Below are 27,763 nucleotides of genomic sequence, written 5' to 3' on the forward strand. Positions count from 1 at the left end.
GGAGCAACAGACTTGCCAAGTCCTCAGCACAATCACAAATTTCAAAAAACTCCAGCCACCATGATAGTTAAAAGACCTTTATTTTCTTATCCTGGGTCCAAACATACGTTTCAAGCCAATATGGCTCTTAGTCATGTACCTACTGCAATGCCCCTCTTTCTTAGAACTGCTAGAAGGGACCCGAGTACCTTTGTGAAAATCCTTGGAGCAGTGGCTAATCCGAATGGGAGGGCCACAAACTGGTAATGTTTGTCCAGAAAGGCGAACCTTAGGAACTGATGATGTTCTTTGTGGATAGGAATATGTAGGTACGCATCCTTTAGATCCACGGTAGTCATAAATTGACCTTCCTGGATAGTGGGTAGAATCGTTCGAATGGTTTCCATTTTGAACGATGGTACCCTGAGAAATTTGTTTAGGATCTTTAAGTCCAGAATTGGTCTGAAGGTTCCCTCTTTTTTGGGAACTACGAACAGATTTGAGTAAAATCCCATTCCTTGTTCCGTCATCGGAACTGGGTGTATCACTCCCATCTTTAACAGGTCTTCTACACAATGTAAGAACGCCTGTCTCTTTATTTGGTTTGAGGATAAGAGAGACATGTGGAACCTTCCCCTTGGGGGTAGTTCCTTGAATTCCAGAAGATAACCCTGAGAAACTATTTCTAGCGTCCAGGGATCCTGAACATCTCTTGCCCAAGCCTGAACAAAGAGAGAGTCTGCCCCCCACTAGATCCGGTCCCGGATCGGGGGCTACTCCTTCATGCTGTTTTGTTAGCGGTAGCAGGCTTCTTGGTCTGCTTACCCTTGTTCCAGCCTTGCATCGGTTTCCAGGCTGGTTTGGACTGTGAGGCATTACCCTCTTGCTTAGAGGATGCAGAATTAGAGGCCGGTCCGTTCCTGAAATTACGAAAGGAACGAAAATTAGACTTATTCTTGGCCTTGAAAGGCCTATCTTGTGGGAGGGCGTGGCCCTTTCCCCCAGTGATGTTTGAGATAATCTCTTTCAATTCTGGTCCAAAGAGAGTTTTACCCTTGAAGGGGATGTTAAGAAATTTTGTCTTGGATGATACATCCGCTGACCAAGACTTTAGCCACAGCGCTCTGCGCGCCACAATTGCAAACCCTGAATTTTTCGCCGCTAATCTAGCCAATTGCAAAGCAGCATCTAAAATAAAAGAGTTAGCCAACTTAAGTGCGTGAACTCTGTCCATAACCTCCTCATATGGAGTCTCTCTACTGAGCGACTTTTCTAGTTCCTCAAACCAGAACCACGCTGCTGTAGTAACAGGAACAATGCACGAAATGGGTTGTAGAAGGTAACCTTGCTGTACAAAAATCTTTTTAAGCAAACCCTCCAATTGTTTATCCATAGGATCTTTGAAAGCACAACTATCCTCGATAGGAATAGTAGTGCGCTTGTTTAGAGTAGAAACTGCCCCCTCGACCTTAGGGACTGTCTGCCATAAGTCCTTTCTGGGGTCGACCATAGGAAATAATTTCTTAAATATAGGAGGGGGAACAAAAGGTATGCCGGGCTTCTCCCACTCCTTATTCACTATGTCCGCCACCCACTTGGGTATAGGAAAAGCGTCGGGGTGCACCGGAACCTCTAGGAACTTGTCCATCTTGCATAATTTTTCTGTAATGACCAAGTTGTCACAATCATCCAGAGTAGATAACACCTCCTTAAGCAGTGCGCGGAGATGTTCTAATTTAAATGTCACAACATCAGGTTCAGCCTGTTGAGAAATTTTTCCTGAATCTGAAATTTCCCCATCTGACAAAACCTCCCTCATGGCCCCTTCAGATTGGTGTGAGGGTATGACAGAACAATTATCATCAGCGCCCTCCTGCTCTTCAGTGTTTAAAACAGAGCAATCGCGCTCTGATATGCAGGCATTTTGGATAAAAACATAATTTATGCTTACCTGATAAATTCCTTTCTTCTGTTGTGTGATCAGTCCACGGGTCATCATTACTTCTGGGATATAACTCCTCCCCAACAGGAAATGCAAGAGGATTCACCCAGCAGAGCTGCATATAGCTCCTCCCCTCTACGTCAGTCCCAGTCATTCGACCAAGAATCAACGAGAAAGGAGTAACCAAGGGTGAAGTGGTGACTGGAGTATAATTTAAAAGATATTTACCTGCCTTAAAACAGGGCGGGCCGTGGACTGATCACACAACAGAAGAAAGGAATTTATCAGGTAAGCATAAATTATGTTTTCTTCTGTTATGTGTGATCAGTCCACGGGTCATCATTACTTCTGGGATACCAATACCAAAGCAAAAGTACACGGATGACGGGAGGGATAGGCAGGCTCATTATATAGAAGGAACCACTGCCTGAAGAACCTTTCTCCCAAAAATAGCCTCCGAAGAAGCAAAAGTGTCAAATTTGTAAAATTTGGAAAAAGTATGAAGCGAAGACCAAGTTGCAGCCTTGCAAATCTGTTCAACAGAGGCCTCATTCTTAAAGGCCCAAGTGGAAGCCACAGCTCTAGTGGAGTGAGCTGTAATTCTTTCAGGAGGCTGCTGACCAGCAGTCTCATAGGCTAAACGTATTATGCTACGAAGCCAAAAAGAGAGAGAGGTAGCAGAAGCTTTTTGACCTCTCCTCTGTCCAGAATAAACGACAAACAGGGAAGAAGTTTGGCGAAAATCTTTAGTTGCCTGCAAGTAGAACTTGAGGGCACGAACTACATCCAGATTGTGTAGAAGACGTTCCTTCTTTGAAGAAGGATTTGGACACAAGGATGGAACAACAATCTCTTGATTGATATTCCTGTTAGTGACCACCTTAGGTAAGAACCCAGGTTTAGTACGCAGAACTACCTTGTCTGAGTGAAAAATCAGATAAGGAGAATCACAATGTAAGGCTGATAACTCAGAGACTCTTCGAGCCGAGGAAATAGCCATTAAAAACAGAACTTTCCAAGATAACAATTTTATATCAATGGAATGAAGGGGTTCAAATGGAACACCCTGTAAAACGTTAAGAACTAAGTTTAAACTCCATGGCGGAGCAACAGCTTTAAACACAGGCTTGATCCTAGCTAAAGCCTGACAAAAAGCCTGGACGTCTGGATTTTCTGACAGACGCCTGTGTAACAGGATGGACAGAGCTGAAATCTGTCCCTTTAATGAACTAGCTGATAAACCCTTTTCTAACCCTTCTTGTAGAAAAGACAATATCCTAGAGATCCTAACCTTACTCCAGGAGTAATGTTTGGATTCGCACCAGTATAGGTATTTACGCCATATTTTATGGTAAATCTTTCTGGTAACAGGCTTCCTAGCCTGTATCAGGGTATCAATAACCGACTCAGAAAAACCACGTTTTGATAAAATCAAACGTTCAATTTCCAAGCAGTCAGCTTCAGAGAAGTTAGATTTTGATGTTTGAATGGACCCTGTATCAGAAGGTCCTGTCTTAGAGGTAGAGACCAAGGCGGACAGGATGACATGTCCACTAGATCTGCATACCAAGTCCTGCGTGGCCATGCAGGCGCTATTAGAATCACTGATGCTCTCTCCTGCTTGATTTTGGCAATCAATCGAGGAAGCAGCGGAAAGGGTGGAAACACATAAGCCATCCCGAAGTTCCAAGGTGCTGTCAAAGCATCTATCAGAACCGCTCCCGGATCCCTGGATCTGGACCCGTAGCGAGGAAGTTTGGCGTTCTGGCGAGACGCCATGAGATCTATCTCTGGTTTGCCCCAACGTCGAAGTATTTGGGCAAAGACCTCCGGATGAAGTTCCCACTCCCCCGGATGAAAAGTCTGGCGACTCAAGAAATCCGCCTCCCAGTTCTCCACTCCCGGGATGTGGATTGCTGACAGGTGGCAAGAGTGAGACTCTGCCCAGCGAATTATCTTTGATACTTCCACCATTGCTAGGGAGCTTCTTGTCCCTCCCTGATGGTTGATGTAAGCTACAGTCGTGATGTTGTCCGACTGAAACCTGATGAACCCCCGAGTTGTTAATTGGGGCCAAGCTAGAAGGGCATTGAGAACTGCCCTCAATTCCAGAATGTTTATTGGAAGGAGACTCTCCTCCTGATTCCATAGTCCCTGAGCCTTCAGAGAATTCCAGACAGCGCCCCAACCTAGTAGGCTGGCGTCTGTTGTTACAATTGTCCAGTCTGGCCTGCTGAATGGCATCCCCCTGGACAGGTGTGGCCGATGAAGCCACCATAGAAGAGAATTTCTGGTCTCTTGATTCAGATTCAGAGTAGGGGACAAATCTGAGTAATCCCCATTCCACTGACTTAGCATGCATAATTGCAGAGGTCTGAGGTGTAGGCGTGCAAAAGGTACTATGTCCATTGCCGCTACCATTAAGCCGATCACCTCCATGCATTGAGCTACTGACGGGTGTTGAATGGAATGAAGGACACGGCATGCATTTTGAAGCTTTGTTAACCTGTCCTCTGTCAGGTAAATCTTCATTTCTATAGAATCTATAAGAGTCCCCAAGAATGGAACTCTTGTGAGAGGAAAAAGAGAACTCTTCTTTTCGTTCACTTTCCATCCATGCGACCTTAGAAATGCCAGAACTAACTCTGTATGAGACTTGGCAGTTTGAAAGCTTGAAGCTTGTATTAGAATGTCGTCTAGGTATGGAGCTACCGAAATCCCTCGCGGTCTTAGTACCGCCAGAAGGGCACCCAGAACCTTTGTGAAGATTCTTGGAGCCGTAGCCAATCCGAATGGAAGAGCTACAAACTGGTAGTGCCTGTCTAAGAAGGCAAACCTTAGATACCGGTGATGATCTTTGTGGATCGGTATGTGAAGGTAAGCATCCTTTAAATCCACTGTGGTCATGTACTGACCCTCTTGGATCATGGGTAAGATTGTCCGAATAGTTTCCATTTTGAACGATGGAACTCTTAGGAATTTGTTTAGAATCTTTAAATCTAAGATTGGCCTGAAAGTTCCCTCTTTTTTGGGAACCACAAACAGGTTTGAGTAGAACCCTTGTCCTTGTTCCGACCGCGGAACCGGATGGATCACTCCCATTATTAACAGATCTTGTACGCAGCGTAGAAACGCTTCTTTCTTTATCTGGTTTGTTGACAACCTTGACAGATGAAATCTCCCTCTTGGGGGAGATAATTTGAAGTCTAGAAGGTATCCCTGAGATATGATCTCTAGTGCCCAGGGATCCTGAACATCTCTTGCCCAGGCCTGGGCGAAGAGAGAGAGTCTGCCCCCCACTAGATCCGGTCCCGGATCGGGGGCTCTCGGTTCATGCTGTCTTTGGGGCAGCAGCAGGTTTCCTGGCCTGCTTGCTCTTGTTCCAGGACTGGTTAGGCTTCCAGCCTTGCCTGTAACGAGCAACAGCTCCTTCCTGTTTTGGTGCAGTGGAGGTTGATGCTGCTCCTGTTTTGAAGTTCCGAAAGGGACGAAAATTAGACTGTCTAGCCTTAGCTTTGGCTTTGTCTTGAGGTAGGGCGTGGCCCTTACCTCCTGTAATGTCAGCGATAATCTCTTTCAAACCGGGCCCAAATAAAGACTGCCCCTTGAAAGGTATATTAAGTAATTTGGACTTAGAAGTAACATCAGCTGACCAGGATTTTAGCCACAGCGCCCTACGTGCCTGTATGGCGAATCCTGAGTTCTTAGCCGTAAGTTTGGTTAAATGTACTACGGCCTCCGAAATGAAGGAATTAGCTAGTTTAAGGACTCTAAGCCTGTCCGTAATGTCGTCTAGCGTAGATGAACTAAGGTTCTCTTCAAGCGACTCAATCCAAAATGCTGCCGCAGCCGTAATCGGCGCGATACATGCAAGGGGTTGTAATATAAAACCTTGTTGAACAAACATTTTCTTAAGGTAACCCTCTAATTTTTTATCCATTGGATCTGAGAAAGCACAGCTATCCTCCACCGGGATAGTGGTACGCTTAGCTAAAGTAGAAACTGCTCCCTCCACCTTGGGGACCGTTTGCCATAAGTCCCGAGTGGTGGCGTCTATTGGAAACATCTTTCTAAATATTGGAGGGGGTGAGAACGGCACACCGGGTCTATCCCACTCCTTAGTAACAATTTCAGTTAGTCTCTTAGGTATAGGAAAAACGTCAGTACTCGCCGGTACCGCAAAGTATTTATCCAACCTACACAGTTTCTCTGGTATTGCAACGGTGTTACAATCGTTGAGAGCTGCTAAGACCTCCCCTAGTAATACACGGAGGTTCTCCAATTTAAATTTAAAATTTGAAATATCTGAGTCCAATCTGTTTGGATCAAAACCGTCACCCACAGAATGAAGCTCTCCGTCCTCATGCTCTGCGAGCTGTGACGCAGTATCAGACATGGCCCTAGCATTGTCAGCGCACTCTGTTCTCACCCCAGAGTGATCACGCTTGCCTCTTAGTTCTGGTAATTTAGACAAAACTTCAGTCATAACAGTAGCCATATCTTGTAATGTTATCTGTAATGGCCGCCCAGATGTACTAGGCGCCAAAATATCACGCACCTCCCGGGCGGGAGATGCAGGTACTGCCGCGTGAGGCGAGTTAGTCGGCATAACTCTCCCCTCGCTGTTTGGTGAAATTTGTTCACATTGTACAGATTGACTTTTATTTAAAGTAGCATCAATACAGTTAGTACATAAATTTCTATTGGGCTCCACCTTGGCATTGGAACAAATGACACAGATATCTTCCTCTGAGTCAGACATGTTTAACACACTAGCAAAAAACTTACAACTTGGTTATAATCTTTTTTAGCAAAAAACGTACTGTGCCTCAAAGAGGTACTAACGATTAAATGACAGTTGAAATAATGAACTGAAAAACAGTTATAGCATCAAACTTTAAAACAACACAACTTTTAGCAAAGGTTTGTTCCCATTAGTAAAATAACAATAATTAAATTTGACATAAAAAATACAAAGCAACGTTTTTATTCACAGTCACTATAAGAATTCTCACAGCTCTGCTGAGAGAATTTACCTCCCTTCAAAGAAGTTTGAAGACCCCTGAGATCTATCAGATGAACCGGATCATGCAGGAAATATAAAAGTAACTGACTGGTATTTTTTGATGCGTAGCAAAGAGCGCCAAAAACGGCCCCTCCCTCTCCCACACAGCAGTGAAGAGAAACGAAACTGTCACAATTAAAGCAAAAAAACTGCCAAGTGGAAAATAATGCCCAAATATTTATTCACACAGTACCTCAGCAATGTAAACGATTCTACATTCCAGCAAAAACGTTTAACATGATAAATAGTTATTAAAAAGGATTAGTGACCTTTAACAGAGTAGTTCCGGTGAAATACCATCCCCAGAATACTGAAGTGTATACATACATGTCATTTTAACGGTATGGCAGGATTTTCTCATCAATTCCATTCAGAAAATAAAAACTGCTACATACCTCAATGCAGATTCATCTGCCCGCTGTCCCCTGATCTGAAGCCTTTACCTCCCTCAGATGGCCGAGAACAGCAATATGATCTTAACTACTCCGGTTAAAATCATAGTAAAAAACTCTGACAGATTCTTCCTCAAACTCTGCCAGAGAAGTAATAACACGCTCCGGTGCTATTTTAAAATAACAAACTTTTGATTGAAGTCATAAAAACTAAGTATAATCACCATAGTCCTCTCACACATCCTATCTAGTCGTTGGGTGCAAGAGAATGACTGGGACTGACGTAGAGGGGAGGAGCTATATGCAGCTCTGCTGGGTGAATCCTCTTGCATTTCCTGTTGGGGAGGAGTTATATCCCAGAAGTAATGATGACCCGTGGACTGATCACACATAACAGAAGAAATATTTGCTATGGAGTTATCCATTACAGCCGTCAATTGTTGCATGGTAATAAGCATTGCCGCGCTAGAAGTACTAGGGGCCTCCTGCGTGGGCAAAACTGGTATAGACACAGAAGGAGATGATGTAGAACCATGTCTACTCCCTTCATCTGATGAATCATCTTGGGCAACTTCATTATCTGTGACAGTATTGTCCTTACATTGTTTGGACGCTATGGCACAATTATCACACAATTTTGAAGGGGGAGACACATTGACTTTCATACATATAGAACATAGCTTATCCGAAGGCACAGACATGTTAAACAGGCTTAAACTTGTCAAGCACAAAAACAGTTTTAAAACAAAACCGTTACTGTCTCTTTAAATTTTAAACAGAGCACACTTTATTACTGAATATGTGAAAAAATATGAAGGAATTGTTCAAAATTTACCAAAATTTCACCAGTGTCTAAAAGCCTTAAAAGTATTGCACACCAATTTTCAGAGCTTTAACCCTTAAAATAACGAAACCGGAGCAGGTTACAGATTTAACCCCTATACAGTCTCAGCTACAGCCTTTGCTGTGACTTTACCAAGCCCAGAGGGGAATACGATACCAAATGACGCCTTCTAGGAACTTTTCCAACTACTTTCAGGTCCTCACACATGCATCTGCATGTCTTGCTCTCAAAAACTGTGCAGTAATGGCGCGAAAATGAGGCTCAGCCTACAACTGGGAAGGCCCTTCCTGACTGGAAAAGGTGTCTAACAGTGCCTGACGTTAAAAAACGTTCCCCAAGTTTATAAGTGTGATTATCAGCATAAACATGTATAAAATGTCCAAATAAAGCAATCGATTTAGCCCATAAGTGTCCACCAGTTTTATAGCCCATATTAAGCCCTTTATTCTGTTTGAGACTAAGAAAATGGCTTACCGGTCCCCATGAGGGGAAATGACAGCCTTCCAGCATTACACAGTCTTGTTAGAAATATGGCTAGTCATACCTTAAGCAGAAAAGTCTGCTAACTGTTTCCCCCAACTGAAGTTACTTCATCTTAACAGTCCTATGTGGAAACAGCAATCGATTTTAGTTACTGTCTGCTAAAATCATCTTCCTCTCACAAACAGAATTCTTCATCTTTTTCTGTTTTAGAGTAAATAGTACATACCAGCACTATTTTAAAATAACAAACTCTTGATAGTAGAATAAAAAAACTACAACTAAACACCACATACTCTTAACCATCTCCGTGGAGATGTTGCCTGTGCAACGGCAAAGAGAATGACTGGGGTGGGCGGAGCCTAGGAGGGACTATATGGCCAGCTTTGCTGGGACTCTTTGCCATTTCCTGTTGGGGAAGAGATATTCCCACAAGGATGACGCCGTGGACTAGACACACCAAATGTTGGAGAAATTGTTTACTACTGTTCTGCCAATAAAAAAAAAAATAAAAAAATCGCTGTTATTTGTATTATTGTAGGAGAGATCACTGTACCTCGTTCAGACAAACCCCTGAAGTACTGGGCAGTTACAGATTTCCATCTCTGGCTAAAATGGCCCAAAAATATCTTTCTGCCCCATGCAGTAGTGTGGAAAGGGAAAGACTGTTCAACTTAGAACCTCCTTACTGATAGCAAAAACAGACTTCTAGCTGAACATGCAGAGATGCTTCTAACTTGCCACTAATTTTTGAAAAATTATTCTAATTGCTAGATTGCCTTTTTAACTGCTAGTTCTCATCTTGCACAATTATGTTCAAAACATACTGTACTCTGAGGAACATCTATAACCAGGGCTTGACTGGGAATAAAAGCAGCCCTGGAGAAATATGAAGACGAGCCCTATTTCCGTTGAGTCGGTAGAATGCACGTCACATTTTTCTCATGGGGTTTACTGGGACACTCCTTCCAATATTTTTTCTTTTCTATAAAATACAAATGTCAGATTGAGGTTATATAACAGCCCTACAACCCAATTGCATCACCCCTTTAAATTAAAATTTTATTGTAATATTTTTTTTTATTTATAAACATGTTCTGTGAACTTTGTGACAAATTAAACTTATTATTTCATAATGTCTTTTGAGTTAGTCCTTTAATTATTTAAGATTCCTTCTTTATAATTATAGTCTTTATTGTGCTTGGTAAACTGTCACATAAAAAAAAGTATTGGTAATGTTGAGTATTTGAAAACAAGTATCGGTACTTGTACTCGGTCATAAAAAAAATGGTATCGGTGCAATCCTACTTGTTGGTGTTTAAAAAGATAGCAAATGCCTTTACTACCCATTCCCCAGCTTTGCACAACCAACATTGTTATATTAATACACTTTATAGGATTTAAATCTATACATTTCTGCCTGTATCTAAGTCACTATCTTATCACATGCTTTGTTTATTTGCTTTTCACAACAAGATATTGCTAATTCATGTGGTCAATAGATAACATTGTGCATGACAGCACTAATTAGCTAAAATGCAAGTCAATAAATAGCCATGTGATCAGGGGGCTGTCAGAAGAGATTATGATACAAGATAAACACAAGGTAAAAAAAAATATATTAATATAACTGTTGGTTATGCAAAACTGGGCAATAGGTAATTATCTTTTTAAACCATAAAACATTTGGAGTTGAAGGTCCCTTTAAAAGCAGATACTAAATGTTTGCAAGTGTAAAAAAAAAAACTTAACATTTGTAAAACAGAATATTTTTCTGGAAATTAAAAGGAAATCTTTTCAATGATCTGAAAAAGCTTAATTCACTTAGCTGAAAATAAGAAAAAACAAACAGTGGCCAAATTTTAGAATTAAAACCTTTCATACAAATATTTCTCAGGCTTCTATCACAGATTGGGTTAATACATGCTTCTTCTGCCTTTATTAGTAAATATTAAAAGTTACAGCAGCATACACGATCATTTCACTGAAAACCTCAAACGGAAAAAACAAGTGAACATTCCAAAAGCTCAGAGAATTTGTGTTCAGCAAATAAAATCACACAAAAGTGGCGTTTCATAAAAAAGTAATAACATTAGCAATCAGATTAAGTGTCAATTGCTTAAATGAGCAAGGATTTGGTGTACGAAATTTTGAGTATTAATCGGAGATTGAATTCTAACATTTGCAAGGAACATGGGATTTTAGCCAATATTACACTAGTGCAGTCTTCAATCACAAATAATTAAAGGGACAGCAAGTTGTATGTTCTAAAATTGTGTTTAGATACAACAGAACATTTGATAAACAATTTTTCATGAATATCTACCCTTTGCAACTGTGCATTATACAAACTGTGTGAATCTCCAATATCATAATGAATTTCAGTTTTGAGATTACTTCCCACCATTTCAAACACATTTTTGACCAAAAAAAAATAAAATTCAAAATTTAAGTTTTGAAGTGAAATACAGGGTTGATTCTACTCCAGGAAATTAAAAAATGAATTTACATGACTACCACCACAGTTAAGAATTTGGTATAAAATACAATTGTAAGTGTCACTGGGATAGAACAAACACCTTTTTAGTAAAAGTTAATCTAAACATACAATTAGAATAGAGAACATTTCAGAAGATTAACAGGAATAAAACAGCAGTAGAGAATTTAGTTTTTCATTGAAGAACGTTGTCAGGAATTCAAATTAAGGCCTTGTCCGTCACACTGTAAACTTAGGGAGGGCTTGTGTGAAGAACAGGTAAGGCTTTTTTGTGGTAAACAGTGCATCTCCATTCCAGGTATTTAACAGCTTAGTACACACTGCACACGCACAATGTAGGTTACTTAAATGCTTTTATTGCCTTCTTGATATGATTAATACAACCTTTCAGCATACAGAGTAGCCTCAGTTAAGGTAATAAATTGCAACATTAAATTCTAGGATGAGCAACAAAGTAGTAAAAAAAAAAAAAAAAATATTCTGTGCTTTACATTTCTTTTTTCTCAAGTATTAATCTGTGAAGCTCATCAGCATCTTCTGTGGTTTTCACTCTAATTAACATGGTAACAGGAACTGCAGGGTTCTTTTCATCCACTGGTGGGTTTGGAACGCACACTATTATAACATTGTTTTTTCCTGTTCTCGAACATGGCATCGAAGGCTGAACCAAAATATTTAACATTATGTTTCCTAAAGAACAGAAGAGAGGAAAAAAATATATATATAAGTTTTGGAGAATTTGCATCACCAACAAATTTAAGGGGCACTAACGTGAAAATTAAACTTTTGAATCAGACCATGCAATTTTAGGAGACTTCTTTATCAAATTTTATATGAAGATAGGGGTCGATTAATCATGCTACGGTGGACAGGGGCGTACATACACATCCCTGTCCATCGCAGCTCGCCTCTGGCGGGCTGAATTCACCATTCACCCCAGGCACAGCCAATCATGCGCAGGGAGATTGAAATTCGCCACCTAATAGGTGGAAAAGATGTTAGGGAAGCAGCGGACATACATGTCTGATTGATGGCTGTACGGTGTTCTCACAACACATTTTTGCCAGCCGGCATGATGAAGTAGCTGTTTGGGGCATGTTATTTATATATACAGTACTGGAGACATACATACATTTATTTTGTTGTATAATATTGTATTTAATGAAAACAATGTATGGGAAACAAGACCAAAGTGAAACATTTTAAAGGAAAAACAAAGTTACTGGACAGCATTTTCTGTTGCCCATAACTGTAAACCTGTTTAAAGTAAATGTAAATTGATGAATTAAAGTGCCCCTGTTTTTAAATGATTTTTTAAAAACCGGGCACTTTATCATCAAAATTTACATTCACTTTAAAAGGGAGAATAAAGTCAGACATTCATGATTTAGACAGCAAACAATTTAACAACTTTCCTATTTACTTATATTTATTTATGTTTCCTTCTCTTGTTATCCTTTGTTGAAGGGTTTATCTAGCTAAGTACCTGAGTGCTAGCTGCAGATTTGTGGCAGCATATATATATGCCTATTATCATTGGCTCACCCCATGTGTTTAGTTAGCAACCAGTAGGGCATTGCTGCTCCTTCAACAAATGATACCAAAAGAATGAAGCCCATTTGATAATAGAAGTAAACTAGAAAGTTGTTTAAAATTGTATGTTCTACCTAAATCATGAAAGAAAAGTTTGGTTTCATGTCCCTTTAACAGTGCATTTGTGGGAAAGTATAAAGCAGTTTTATATTACATGAAATTATAGAGGATGTTGAGGGGTAAAACAAAATAAAAACATTTATGTCTACTTTTCTTAAAGGGACATAAAATTTACTTCTGTTATCAAATTCTTAGTATTAAACAAGGATAACAAGAAAACAATGATGTAAGCTCGAGTGTGCACATGTCTGCAGCTCTTTAATAATGTTATACATTAGCAGGAGCACTAGATGACAGCACTATTTCCAGTCATGTAGTGCTTCAGGCATGTGCACGCTACCTACCTAGGTATATTTTCAACAAACATAAGGAAGCAAATTTTATCAGAAGTAAATTGGAAACTCTTAAAAAAAATTGTATCATCTATCTAAATACTGAAAGAAAGAAAAATGTGTTTAAAGGGACACTGTACCCAAAATGTTTTCTTTTGTGATTCAGATAGAGCATGAAATTTTAGGCAACTTTCTAATTTACTCCTATTATCAAATTTTCTTCATTCTCTTAGTATCTTTATTGAAATGCAAGAATTTAAGTTTAGATGCCGGCCCATTTTTGGTGAACAACCTGGGTTGTCCTTGCTGATTGGTGGATAAATTCATTCACCAATAAAAAAAGTGCTGTCCAGAGTACTGAAACCAAAAAAACTTTAGATGCCTTCTTTTTCAAATAATGATAGCAAGAGAACGAAGAAAAATTGATAATAGGAGTAAATTAGAAAGTTGCTTAAAATTGCATGCTCTTTCTGAATTACAAAAGAAAAAAATTGGGTTCAGTGTCCCTTTAAATAAAAAAAAAAAAGTTTTATAAATACTCATCCAGTCCGTGTTAACACTTTACTAAACATTTGTGGTTGCAAGATTATGCTTTGCTGGCAAAAAGCAGTAAATGACTAGCTCGGCATGGCAAAGAGAACAAAGGCAGCTCCTCCCACATAACCTCCTGCTACCCGAAAAAACAATTTATGCTTACCTGATAAATTTATTTCTCTTGTAGTGTATCCAGTCCACGGATCATCCATTACTTGTGGGATATTCTCCTTCCCAACAGGAAGTTGCAAGAGGATCACCCACAGCAGAGCTGCTATATAGCTCCTCCCCTAACTGCCATATCCAGTCATTCGACCGAAACAAGACGAGAAAGGAGAAACCATAGGGTGCAGTGGTGACTGTAGTTTAATTAAAATTTAGACCTGCCTTAAAAGGACAGGGCGGGCCGTGGACTGGATACACTACGAGAAATACATTTATCAGGTAAGCATAAATTATGTTTTCTCTTGTTAAGTGTATCCAGTCCACGGATCATCCATTACTTGTGGGATACCAATACCAAAGCTAAAGTACACGGATGATGGGAGGGACAAGGCAGGAACCACTGCCTGTAGAACCTTTCTCCCAAAAACAGCCTCCGAAGAAGCAAAAGTGTCAAATTTGTAAAATTTTGAAAAGGTGTGAAGCGAAGACCAAGTCGCAGCCTTGCAAATCTGTTCAACAGAGGCCTCATTTTTAAAGGCCCAGGTGGAAGCCACAGCTCTAGTAAAATGAGCTGTAATCCTTTCAGGGGGCTGCTGTCCAGCAGTCTCATAGGCTAAGCGTATTATGCTCCGAAGCCAAAAGGAGAGAGGTTGCCGAAGCTTTTTGACCTCTCCTCTGTCCAGAGTAAACGACAAACAGGGCAGATGTTTGACGAAAATCTTTAGTAGCCTGTAAGTAAAACTTAAAGGCACGGACTACGTCCAGATTATGCAATAGACGTTCCTTCTTTGAAGAAGGATTAGGACACAATGATGGAACAACAATCTCTTGATTGATATTCCTGTTAGAAACCACCTTAGGTAAAAACCCAGGTTTGGTACGCAGAACTACCTTGTCTGAATGAAATATCAGATAAAAAGAATCACAATGTAAGGCAGATAACTCAGAGACTCTTCGAGCCGAGGAAATCGCCATCAAAAACAGAACTTTCCAAGATAAAAGTTTAATATCAATGGAATGAAGGGGTTCAAACGGAACACCCTGAAGAACTTTAAGAACCAAGTTTAAGCTCCACGGGGGAGCAACAGTTTTAAACAGGCTTAATCCTAACCAAAGCCTGACAAAATGCCTGGACGTCTGGAACTTCTGCCAGACGCTTGTGCAAAAGGACAGAGCAGAGATCTGTCCTTTTAAAGAACTAGCTGATAATCCTTTGTCCAAACCCTCTTGGAGAAAGGACAATATCCTAGGAATCCTAACCTTACTCCATGAGTAACTCTTGGATTCACACCAATAAAGATATTTACGCCATATCTTATGGTAGATTTTCCTGGTGACAGGCTTCCGAGCCTGTATTAAGATATCAATGACTGACTCGGAGAAGCCACGCCTTGATACAATCAAGCGTTCAATCTCCATGCAGTCAGTCTCAGAGAAATTAGATTTGGATGATTGAAAGGACCTTGTATTAGAAGGCCCTGCCTCAGAGGCAGAGTCCATGGTGGAAGAGATCACATGTCCACTAGGTCTGCATACCACGCAGGCGCTATCAGAATCACCGATGCTCTCTCCTGTTTGATTTTGGCAATCAGTCGAGGGAGCAGAGGAAACGGTGGAAACACATAGGCCAGGTTGAAGAACCAAGGAGCTGCTAGAGCATCTATCAGCATTGCTCCCGAGTCCCTGGATCCGTAACAAGGAAGCTTGCCGTTCTGGCGAGACGCCATGAGATCCAGTTCTGGTTTGCCCCAACGATGGACCAGTTGAGCAAACACCTCCGGATGGAGTTCCCACTCCCCCGGATGAAAAGTCTGACGACTTAGAAAATCCGCCTCCCAGTTCTCTACGCCTGGGATGTGGATCGCTGACAGGTGGCAAGAGTGAGACTCTGCCCAGCGAATTATCTTTGAGACTTCTAACATCGCTAGGGAACTTCTTGTTCCCCCTTGATGGTTGATGTAAGCCACAGTCGTGATGTTGTCACGACTGAGGCCAAGCTAGAAGAGCATTGAATATTGCTCTTAACTCCAGAATATTTATTGGGAGGAGTTTCTCCTCCTGAGTCCACGATCCCTGAGCCTTCAGGGAGTTCCAGACTGCGCCCCAACCTAGAAGGCTGGCATTTGTTGTTACAATCGTCCAATCTGGCCTGCGAAAGGTCATACCCTTGGACAGATGGACCAGAGAAAGCCACCAGAGAAGAGAATCTCTGGTCTCTTGATCCAGATTTAGTAGAGGGGACAAATCTGAGTAATCCCCATTCCACTGACTTAGCATGCATAATTGCAGGGGTCTGAGATGCAGGCGCGCAAATGGCACTATGTCCATTGCCGCTACCATTAAGCCGATAACTTCCTTGCACTGAGCCACTGACGGGCGTGGAATGGAATGGAATGAAGGACACGGCAAGCATTTAGAAGTTTTGATAACCTGGACTCAGTCAGGTAAATTTTCATCTCTATAGAATCTATAAGAGTCCCTAGGAAGGAGACTCTTGTGAGTGGTGATAGAGAACTCTTTTCCACGTTCACTTTCCACCCATGCGACCTCAGAAATGCCAGAACTATCTCTGTATGAGACTTGGCAAATTGAAAGCTTGACGCCTGTATCAGGATGTCGCCTAGATACGGAGCCACCGCTATGCCTCGCGGTCTTAGAACCGCCAGAAGTGAGCCCAGAACCTTTGTAAAAATTCTCGGGGCAGTGGCCAACCCGAAGGGAAGAGCTACAAATTGGTAATGCCTGTCTAGAAAGGCAAACCTTAATAACCGATGATCTTTGTGAATTGGTATGTGAAGGTAGGCATCCTTTAAGTCCACTGTGGTCATGTACTGACCCTCTTGGATCATGGGTAGGATGGTCCGAATAGTTTCCATTTTGAATGAAAGAACTCTGATGAATTTGTTTAAGATCTTTAGATCCAAGATTGGTCTGAAGGTTCCCTCTTTCTTGGGAACCACAAACAGATTTGAATAAAATCCCTGTCCTTGTTCCGTCCGCAGAACTGGATGGATCACTCCCATTACTAGGTGGTCTTGCACACAGCTTAGGAATGCCTCTATCTGGTTTGCTGATAACCTTGAAAGATGAAATCTTCCTTGTGGAGGAGAAGCTTTGAAGTCCAGAAGATATCCCTGAGATATGATCTCCAACGCCCAGGGATCCTGAACATCTCTTGCCCACGCCTGGGCGAAGAGAGAAAGTCTGCCCCCCACTAGATCCGTTTCCGGATAGGGGGCCATTCCTTCATGCTGTCTTGGGGGCAGCAGCAGGCTTTCTGGCCTGCTTGCCCTTGTTCCAGGACTGGTTAGGTTTCCAGGCCTGTCTGGAATGAGCAACAGTTCCCTGTTTTGAAGCGGAGGAAGTTGATGCTGCTCCTGCCTTGAAATTTCGAAAGGCACAAAAATTAGACTGTTTGGCCTTTGATTTGGCCCTGTCCTGAGGAAGGGTATGACCCTTGCCTCCAGTAATGTCAGCAATAATTTCCTTCAAGCCAGGCCCGAATAAGGTCTGCCCCTTGAAAGGAATGTTGAGTAATTTAGACTTTGAAGTCACGTCAGCTGACCAGGATTTAAGCCATAGCGCCATACGCGCCTGGATGGCGAATCCGGAATTCTTAGCCATAAGTTTAGTCAAATGAACAATGGCATCAGAAACAAATGAGTTAGCTAGCTTAAGCGTTCTATGCTTGTCAATTTCATTCAATGGAGCTGTCTGGATGGCCTCTTCCAGGGCCTCAAACCAGAAAGCCGCCGCAGCAGTGACAGGTGCAATGCATGCAAGGGGCTGTAAAATAAAACCTTATTGAATAAACATTTTCTTAGGGTAACCCTCCAATTTTTTTATCCATTGGATCTGAAAAAGCACAACTGTCCTCAACCGGGATAGTGGTACGCTTTGCTAAAATAGAAACTGCTCCCTCCACCTTAGGGAGGGTCTGCCATAAGTCCCGTGTAGTGGCATCTATTGGAAACATTTTTCTAAATATAGGAGGTGGGGAAAAGGGCACACCGGGTCTATCCCACTCCTTGCTAATAATTTCTGTAAGCCTTTTAGGTATAGGAAAAACGTCAGTACACACCGGCACCGCATAGTATCTATCCAGCCTACACAATTTCTCTGGAATTGCAACTGTGTTACAGTCATTCAGAGCAGCTAATACCTCCCCAAGCAATACACGGAGGTTCTCAAGCCTAAATTTAAAATTAGAAATCTCTGAATCAGGTTTCCCCGAGTCAGATGTCACCCACAGACTGAAGCTCTCCGTCCTCATGTTCTGCATACTGTGACGCAGTATCAGACATAGCTCTAACAGCATTTGCGCGCTCTGTATCTCTCCTAACCCCAGAGCTATCGCACTTGCCTCTTAATTCAGGCAATCTAGATAATACCTCTGACAGGGTATTATTCATGATTGCAGCCATGTCCTGCAAGGTAATCGCTATGGGCGTCCCTGATGTAATTGGCGCCATATTAGCGTGCGTCCCCTGAGCGGGAGGTGAAGGGTCTGACACATGGGGAGAGTTAGTTGGCATAACTTCCCCCTCGACAGAACCCTCTGGTGATATTTCTTTTATAGATAAAGACTGATCTTTACTGTTTAAGGTGAAATCAATACATTTAGTACACATTCTCCTATGGGGCTCCACCATGGCTTTCAAACATAATGAACGAGTAGGTTCCTCTGTGTCAGACATGTTTAAACAGACTAGCAATGAGACTAGCAAGCTTGGAAAACACTTTAAAACAAGTTTACAAGCAATATAAAAAAGTTACTGCGCCTTTAAGAAACACAAATTTTCCCAAATTTTTAAATAACAGTGAAAAAATGCAGTTACACTAACGAAATTTTTACAGTGTATGTAATAAGTTAGCAGAGCATTGCACCCACTTGCAAATGGATGATTAACCCCTTAATACCAAAAATGGAATAAATGACAAAAACGTGTTTTAAACAGTCACAACAACTGCCACAGTTCTACTGTGGCTTTTTACCTCCCTCAACACGACTTTTGAAGCCTTTTGAGCCCTTCAGAGAAATCCTGGATCATGCAGGAAGAAGCTGGATGTCTAATTTTTGCTGTGAAAAAAACCCCGCTAAAATAGGCCCCTCCCACTCATTACAACAGTGGGAAGCCTCAGGGAACTGTTTCTAGGCAAAATTCAAGCCAGCCATGTGGAAAAAAAACTAGGCCCCAATAAGTTATCACCAAACATATGTAAAAAACGATTAAACATGTCAGCAAACGTTTTAAAATACACTTTTATAAGAGTAAGTATCTCTATTAATAAGCCTGATACCAGTCGCTATCACTGCATTTAAGGCTTTACTTACATTACTTCGGTATCAGCAGCATTTTCTAGCAAATTCCATCCCTAGAAAAATATTTTAACTGCACATACCTTATTACAGGAAAACCTGCACGCTATTCCCCCTCTGAAGTTACCTCACTCCTCAGAATATGTGAGAACGGCAAAGGATCTTAGTTACTTCTGCTAAGATCATAGAAAATGCAGGCAGATTCTTCTTCTAAATACTGCCCGAGATAAACAGTACACTCCGGTACCATTTAAAAATAAACTTTTGATTGAAGAAATAAACCAAGTATAAAATACCACAGTCCTCTTACGACCTCCATCTTAGTTGAGAGTTGCAAGAGAATGACTGGATATGGCAGTGAGGGGAGGAGCTATATAGCAGCTCTGCTGTGGGTGATCCTCTTGCAACTTCCTGTTGGGAAGGAGAATATCCCACAAGTAATGGATGATCCGTGGACTGGATACACTTAAGAGAAACAGTCAGCAGTGATATAAAAACTATTAGATGCAGTCAACCCTGTGACAAAGAGGCTGCAACATATTTACACTTCAGTTCTCTTTTGGTAGTTATGGGGTTAAAGGGCCATAATATCCAAATGGTTAAACAAATGAAAGTGATGCAGTATAGCTGTAAAAAGCAGACTAGAAAATATCTCCTGAACATCTCTATGTAAAAAAGAAAGATTTTACCTCAAAAGTTTCTCAGTAGCCACCTCCCATTGTAAAGGATTTCAAAGCAGCATATTCGTATGTCTGTCCTAGGACAGCTTAGGGGATGAGCCTTGTGCACTCATTATTTCCCTATTCAGCTTACTATGAAATCTCATGAGAGTTAAGTCAAATCTCATGAGATCATAGTAAAAGAGTTCATGACCTCAGCACTGCTGATGCCGATTGGTTGCTGTTCATTTCTTCATTTTTTTACCTGCAGCTGGGAGAAGTTGAGTATAACTTTTTACACAGAACTTACTCTGCTGAGCTGAGGAGATTGTGAGGTAAAATATCTTCCTTTTTTACATAGAGATGTTCAGGTGATATTTTCCTGTCAGCTTTTTACAGTTATACTGCATCAGTTTCAAGTGATTTAGCATATGAGTATTATGACCCTTTAACTGCATATACTTTTGTTTTATCTAAGCACGGCACAGCTGCTTCTCAGATAGTGGCAGGAGCTGCCTCTGTGCCCTGTCCTAAGGAGTTAGATGCCTGTACAGAAACAGTACTCGCAGAACAAAACTCAGACAGAAGAGTCTGCAGGTCTAACAATCAGAGCAATCTGAGGGAACTGCTACAAGCATGCTGATCATATTCAATGTTAGCACTTGCCTATCAGTAGCAGAAAGGCCATCTGCTAAAGCAAACAGAACTAAGGTGAGAGTGAGGGAGTGCGTGCTCCTCCAAGAGGGAGGGGAATAGGCTGGCTTAAAGGGACACTGAACCCAAATTTTCTCTGACTCAGAGCATGCAATTTTAAGCAACTTCCTAATTTACAAATATCAAATTGTCTTCATTCCTTTGGTATCTATTTGAAAATCAAGAATGTAAGTTAGACGCCGGCCCATTTTTGGTGAACAACCTGGGTTGTTCTTGCTGATTGGTTGATAAATTCACCCACCAATAAACAAGTGCGGTGCAGGGTCTGAATCAAAAATTGGCGGGCTACTTAGCTTGAATGCCTTTTTTAAATAAAGATAGCAAGCTAAGAAAAATTTAGGAGTAAATTATAAAGTTGCATGCTGTATCAGAATCATGAAGGAAAAAAAAAAAAAAAAAATTGGGGTCAGTGCCCCTTTAAGGGCCTTAATCTGATACTGAATGTCCTGTAATTGATTTTCTACCAGAACGTCAGATAAGGAGTTGCACCAGAAGGTGGCGGCTCCAGCAACTTCCGCAATACCTGCTGCCGGTTGAAAGGGTAGACCCATTTGATTAAACATCCTTTTTTAAATACCCCCCCATCTTTCTGTGCATGGGATCCCTGGAGGTACTATCCTCTAAAGGAATAGTGGTGCGTTTAGCTAAAGTGGAGATAGCGCCGTCCACCTTGGGAATGGAACATCCTTTAAGAAGGTTCCTGGTGCCAGGCTCATCTAGAATTGGACACTCAAAATTAAGGGGGGGGGAACCCCACACTTTTTGGGTGTTTCAGCTAATTACATCAACAGTGCTAAACTTGGAGCTTCTAAGTAAGCTTTTATACTGGATTTTTAAGATCAGTCAGCATTTGAGCATATTGTGTATACTGTCCCTTTAAGTAGGAAGCAAAGATGTCCAAGCACGAACCTAAAGTTAACCTCTTCAGGTTCTGCTACCTTATCAATTGAGGAATCAGAGGAAGAAATCTCTCCCTGGGAAGCAACAGAGGAGTTGTCATCAGAATGTTGAGACTGACTAAAGCATTCTACAGCATATCCGAAGAAACATGAAGCTGATCAGCAAGACAAGCTGTGCAGCAGAATCCCCAGGGAGACAAAGAGGAGTTAGAAGCTGGGCCGCAGGGTACTGCATATGGGACAACAGGACACGAGGGAACAGGGATGGCATATCAGGAATAACAGAGTCCTAAGAAGTAGAGGGCTCTGAACGGTTAACCTGACCTGCAGGAATAGACACAGAAGGCAGTCTTAGGTCATTTAGGGTGAGATTGCCAAACAGAACTCAAACAAGCTGAGGTTACCCACTGAAGAATCCGAGTAACCTCCTTCAGGGCTAAGAGTTTCTCCCTGGTGAATGATGTAAGCCACAGAGGTTATGTTGTCTGACTGGAACCTGAAACTGAGCTGACGACAACTAAAGCCAAGCCAATAGAGCATTGTAAATCGCCCTCAACTCCAAGATGTTGATGGGAAGAGCAGACTCCTCCTGAGTCCAAAGGTCCTGAGCTTTTAACGCAGGCTGGCGCCCGTGGTCATAATCACCCAGGAAGGTTGCCGAAAGCATGTGCCCTGAGACAGATGTTCCTTAGAAATGCCCTATGGGAGAGAATACCTTGACGACTGATCTAACTATTCTGAGGTAGATGCGCATGGTCGCCATGCCATTGTCTGAGCATGCACAACTGGGGAGCTCTCAAATGGAATGATGATCATGGAAGCCACCATCAGACCGAATACCTCCATACATTGAGCCACTAAACGATGAGCAGTAGCCTGAAGAGAGGCAAGAGGAATTGATTGTTTTTCCTGACCACAGGGCACTGCATGCGACGCCATTGAGGCTTGGGACATAGCAGGAGAAAGCTGAGGTATTATTTTAACAGCATCATCCTGAGAGACATTAGGCTCAATTTTTACCTTTATTTTGTAAGGTTTTCTTGACACATGAACAAAATTGCATAGGAGCTGCAATTTGTGCATCTAAACATATGCATGAATTCCCGAGAGCAGGCTCTTGCTCCATATCAGACATGTGAAACCGTAAATAAACTTGTACAGATGAGTTTAAAAGATTTTAATATTCAATTAAAATAAGCTAAGGAAAATACTTTAAATTTTATCCTAAACTAGGATCGACCCCCAGCTAAAACTATGTGAGAAAAAAAGTTAAGAAAAAACATTTAATAAACATCAAATAAACTTCTAAAATAGCCCTCAGGCAACCCCACACCTCAATTACTGAGGTGCCTTACCACTACCAATTAAGACTGGACCACCCAGAAATGGAGAAAAACCACCTTTTCCTCAGAAACAAAGTAAAGCCGTTCATGTGACTGCAACTGCTGAGCTCAAATTACTGCTGCGACAAAGAGGCACCAGAAATAACCATTTTTTCAAACCGGACAGTTTAAAATGTTGCATTGCTTTTTTTTTTTTTAAAAAGGGGAAATGAATAAGAATAGAAAATTCAGCCTTACTATCAGTTTAAACTTACAAGGTATGAGAAGACAGTGCTTCAGAGACCTTTTTTTAAAAAAAAGAAATAGTAGCCAACTCTGGCTTTCTAAATTAGGGCAGCAACTGTTAGGAACTTGTAAAGAGGTACTTACTTCGTTTTCCTAACTGCTTTAAAGCCACCACTACCTGACTGCAAGGAAGGACGTGGAAAACTGCTATACCCCAAAACTTGCTTGTAGATGAAATCAAAATTTTTATTCAGACATCTATACTTCACCTCCTCCATGCACCGAAGGCAAAGAGAATGACTGGGGGTTGTGGGTGATACTTTGCAATTTAACTATGGTGCTCTCTGACTCCTCCTGCTGGCCAGGAGTGATATTCCTAACAGTAATTACTCAAACCATGGACTCACCATATCTTAGGAAAGAAAAACAAAATTTATGCTTACCTAATAAATGTAGTTCTCTTGTGGTGTATCCAGTCCACGGATTCATCCATTACTTGTGGGATATTCTCCTTCCCAACAGGAAGCTGCAAGAGGATCACCCACAGCAGTACTGTCTATATAGCTCCTCCCCTAACTGCCACCTCCCAGTCATTCGAATGACGACAAGCAAGAGAAAGGAGAAACTATAGGGTGCAGTGGTGACAGTAGTGGACTGGATACACCACAAGAGAAATAAATTTATCAGGTAAGCATACATTTTGTTTTCTCTTGTAAGGTGTATCCAGTCCACTGATTCATCCATTACTTGTGGGATACCAATACCAAAGCTATAGGACACTGATGAAGGGAGGGAGAAGGCAGGCGCTTAAACTGAAGGCACCACTGCCTGTAAGACCTTTCTCCCAAAAATAGCCTCCGAAGAAGCAAAAGTATCAAATTTGTAGAATTTAGAAAAAGTATGAAGCGAAGACCAAGTCGCCGCCTTACAAATCTGTTCAACAGAAGCCTCATTTTTAAAAGCCCATGTGGAAGCCACCGCTCTAGTGGAATGAGATGTAATTCTTTCAGGAGGCTGCTGGCCAGCAGTCTCATAAGCTAAGCGGATTATACTTCTTAACCAAAAAGAAAGAAGTTGCTGAAGCCTTTTGGCCTTTCCTCTGTCCAGAGTAGACAACAATGCAGATGTTTGACGAAAATCTTTAGTAGCTTGTAAATAAAACTTTAAAGCACGAACGACGTCAAGATTGTGTAATAGACGTTCCTTCTTTGAAGAAGGATTAGGACACAGTGACGGAACAATCTCCTGATTGATATTCTTAGATACCAACTTAGGAAGAAACCCAGGTTTGGTACGCAATACTACCTTATCTGCATGGAAGATCAGATAAGGGGAATCACACTGCAAGGCAGATAACTAACTCTTCGAGCCGAAGAGATAGCTACCAAGAACAGAACTTTCCGAGATAAAAGCTTGATATCTATGGAATGCAGAGGTTCAAACGGAACCACTTGAAGAACTAAAAGTAAACTCCATGGCGGAGCAACAGGTTTAAACACAGGCTTGATTCTAACTAAAGCCTGACAAAAACGCCTGAACGTCTGGAAAATCCGCCAGACTCTTGTGCAAAAGAATAGACAGAGCAAAATCTGTCCCTTTAAGGAACTAGCTGACAATCCCTTCTCCAATCCTTCTTGGAGAAAAGATAATATCCTGGGAATCCTGACTTTACTCCATGAGTAACTCTTGGATTCACACCCATGAAGATATTTACACCATATATTATGATAGATTTTCCCATTGCCGCTACCATTAAACCGATTACTTCCATACACTGAGCCACTGAAGGACGAGAAGTGGAATAAAGAACACGGCAAGAATCTAGAAGCTTTGACAATCTGGCCTTAGTTAGGTAAATCTTCATTTCTACCGAATCTATCAGAGTCCCTAGGAATGAAACTTTTGTTAGAGGTGATAGAGAACTCTTTTCTTCGTTCACCTTCCACCCATGGGACCTCAGAAATGCCAGAACAATGTCAGTATGGGACCTGGCGATTTGAAAAGTCGACGCCTGTATCAGAATGTCGTCTAAGTAAGGGGCTACTGCTATACCCCGCGGCCTTAGCACCGCTAGGAGGGACCCTAGAACCTTTGTAAAGATTCTTGGTGCCGTGGCCAACCCGAAGGGAAGAGCCACAAACTGGTAGTGCCTGTATAGAAAGGCAAACCTGAGAAAACTATGATGATCTTTGTGTATCGGGATGTGAAGATAAGCATCCTTTAAGTCTACGGTAGACATATTGACGCTCCTGGATCATAGGAAGGATGGTTCGAATAGTCTCCATCTTGAAGGATGGGACTCTGAGAAATTTGTTTAAAATCTTGAGATCTAAGATTGGTCTGAATGTTCCCTCTTTCTTGGGAACTACAAACAGATTTAAATAGAAGCCCTGCCCCTGTTCCTCCTGCGGAACTGGGTGGATCACTCCTATAACTAGGAGGTCTTGAACACAATGTAAGAATGCCTCTCTTTATCTGGTTTGCAGATAAATGTGAGAGATGAAATCTCCCTTTTGGGGGAGAGGTTTTGAATTCCAGAAGATAACCCTTGGACACAATTTCCAATGCCCAGGGATCCTGGACATCTCTTGCCCAAGCCTGGGCGAAGAGAGTCTGCCCCCTACTAGATCTGTTTCCGGATCGGGGGCTGCTCCTTCATTCTGTCTTAGAGGCAGCAGCAGGCTTCTTGGCCTGTTTCCCCTTGTTCCAAACCTGGTTAGGTCTCCAGACCGGCTTAGACTGGGCAAAAGTTCCCTCTTGTTTTGTGTTAGAGGAAGTTGAAGCTGCGCCACTCTTGAAGTTTCGAAAGGGCCGAAAACTAGACTGTTTGGTCCTTAATTTGTTGGACCTATCTTGAGGAAGGGCGTGACCTTTTCCTCCAGTGATGTCAGAAATGATCTCCTTCAGTCCAGGCCCGAATAGGGTCTGTCCTTTGAAGGGAATGTTGAGAAGTTTAGACTTTGAAGTCACGTCAGCTGACCAGGATATAAGCCATAGCGCCCTACGCGCCTGAATAGCAAACCCTGAATTTTTAGCCGTTGGCTTGGTTAAATGAACAACGGCGTCAGAAACAAATGAATTGGCTAGCTTAAGAGCCTTAAGCTTGTCAATATCTTCCGAGGTTTCAACCTGTAGAGCCTCCTCTAGAGACTCAAACCAGAAAGCCGCAGCAGCAGTGACTGGGGCAATGCAAGCAAGAGGCTGGAGAATAAAACCTTGTTGAATAAAAATTTTCTGAAGGAAACCCTCTAATTTTTTATCCATTGGATCTAAAAAAGCACAACTGTCCTCGACAGGGATAGTGGTACGCTTAGCTAGAGTAGAAACAGCTCCCTCCACCTTAGGGACCGTATGCCTCAAGTCCTGTGTAGCGGCATCTATAGGAAATATCTTTTTAAAAACAGGAGGGGGAGAGAACGGTACACCTGGTCTATCCCATTCCTTAGTAATAATTTCAGAAAACCTCTTAGGGATTGGAAAAACATCAGTTTAAGTAGGTACTGCATAGTATTTATCTAATCTACATAATTTCTCTGGGACTACAATAGTGTCAGTCGTCCAGAGTTGCTAAGACCTCCCTGAGCAATATGCGGAGATGCTCGAGCTTAAATTTAAATGTAGACATATCAGAATCAGGTTGAAGTATCTTCCCTGAATCAGAAAAATCAACCACAGATTGAATCTCCCCTGCTTCAGCACATTGTGAGGGTGTATCAGACATAGCCACTAAAGCGTCAGAGAGCTCTGTATTTATTCTAGTCCCAGAGCTGTCTCGCTTTCCTTGCAATCCTGTCAGTTTAGATAATACCTCTGTAAGGGTATGATTCATAACTGCCGCCATGTCTTGCAAGGTATACGCAATGGCCGCGCTAGATGTACTTGGCGTCCCCTGAGCAGGATTTATAGGTTCTGACACGTGGGGAGAATTAGACGGCATAACTTCCTTGTCAATTTCTTCTGGTGATAAATTTTTTAAAGCCAGAATATGGTCTTTTTAATCTATAGTAAAATCAGTGCATTTGGTACACATTCTAAGAGGGGGTTCCACAACGGCTTCTAAACACAATTAACAATGAGTTTCCTCTATGTCAGACATGTTTAAACAGGCTAGTAATGAGACCAGCAAGCTTGGAAAACACTTTAATAACTGAAGCAAAAAATAACGGTACTGTGCCTTTAAGAGAAAAAAAAAAAACAATCACAGAAACTACAAAACAGTGAAAAAAGCAGTAAAATCTACGAAATTTTTACAGTGTGTATAATAGACTGAAATAGCATTGCACCCACTTGCAAATGGACGATTAACCCCTTAGTTTCAAAACAGGATAAAAAAAACGATAAACGTTTTTAAACAGTCACAAGCAACTGCCACAGCTCTACTGTGGCTCCTACCTGCCCATACGACTTTGGAAGGCACAAAAACCCTTTAGAGAGGTCCTATATGTTCAGGGGACTCCTTCAGGGAAGCTGGATGTCTCAAGCTGCAAAAACTACTGCGCAATTTAGGCACGAAAATAGGCCCCTCCCAACCTGTACAGTGAGAGGGCCTTAAAAAACTATCCCTAGGCAAAATCTAGTCAGCCATGTGGAAAACTGGGCCCCAGAATAAAGTTTAATCACCAAATTGTAATAAACGTTTATATACCTCAAGCAAAAGTTATATCTATTCAGTAATGAGTAAATAACAAATATTACCCTTTACAGCAAGCATGATAGCAGT

At 41.6% G+C, this 27,763-nt stretch overlaps 1 protein-coding gene across 1 annotated transcript in view; it reads right to left on the reverse strand.

The window, feature by feature from the left end:
* Positions 1 to 11,535: 11,535 nt before the first annotated feature.
* NUP50 (nucleoporin 50) overlaps positions 11,536 to 27,763 on the reverse strand; it is an 80,502-nt gene continuing 64,274 nt past the window's right edge. Inside the window, exon 8 of the mRNA XM_053719039.1 lies at positions 11,536 to 11,889. Within this exon, the coding sequence (XP_053575014.1) occupies positions 11,687 to 11,889 (203 nt within the window). The 3' untranslated portion in view covers positions 11,536 to 11,686. The remainder of the gene's footprint in view (positions 11,890 to 27,763) is intronic.

The sequence above is a fragment of the Bombina bombina genome, chromosome 6 (genome assembly GCF_027579735.1).
Source record: "Bombina bombina isolate aBomBom1 chromosome 6, aBomBom1.pri, whole genome shotgun sequence".
Lineage (NCBI taxonomy): Eukaryota > Metazoa > Chordata > Amphibia > Anura > Bombinatoridae > Bombina > Bombina bombina.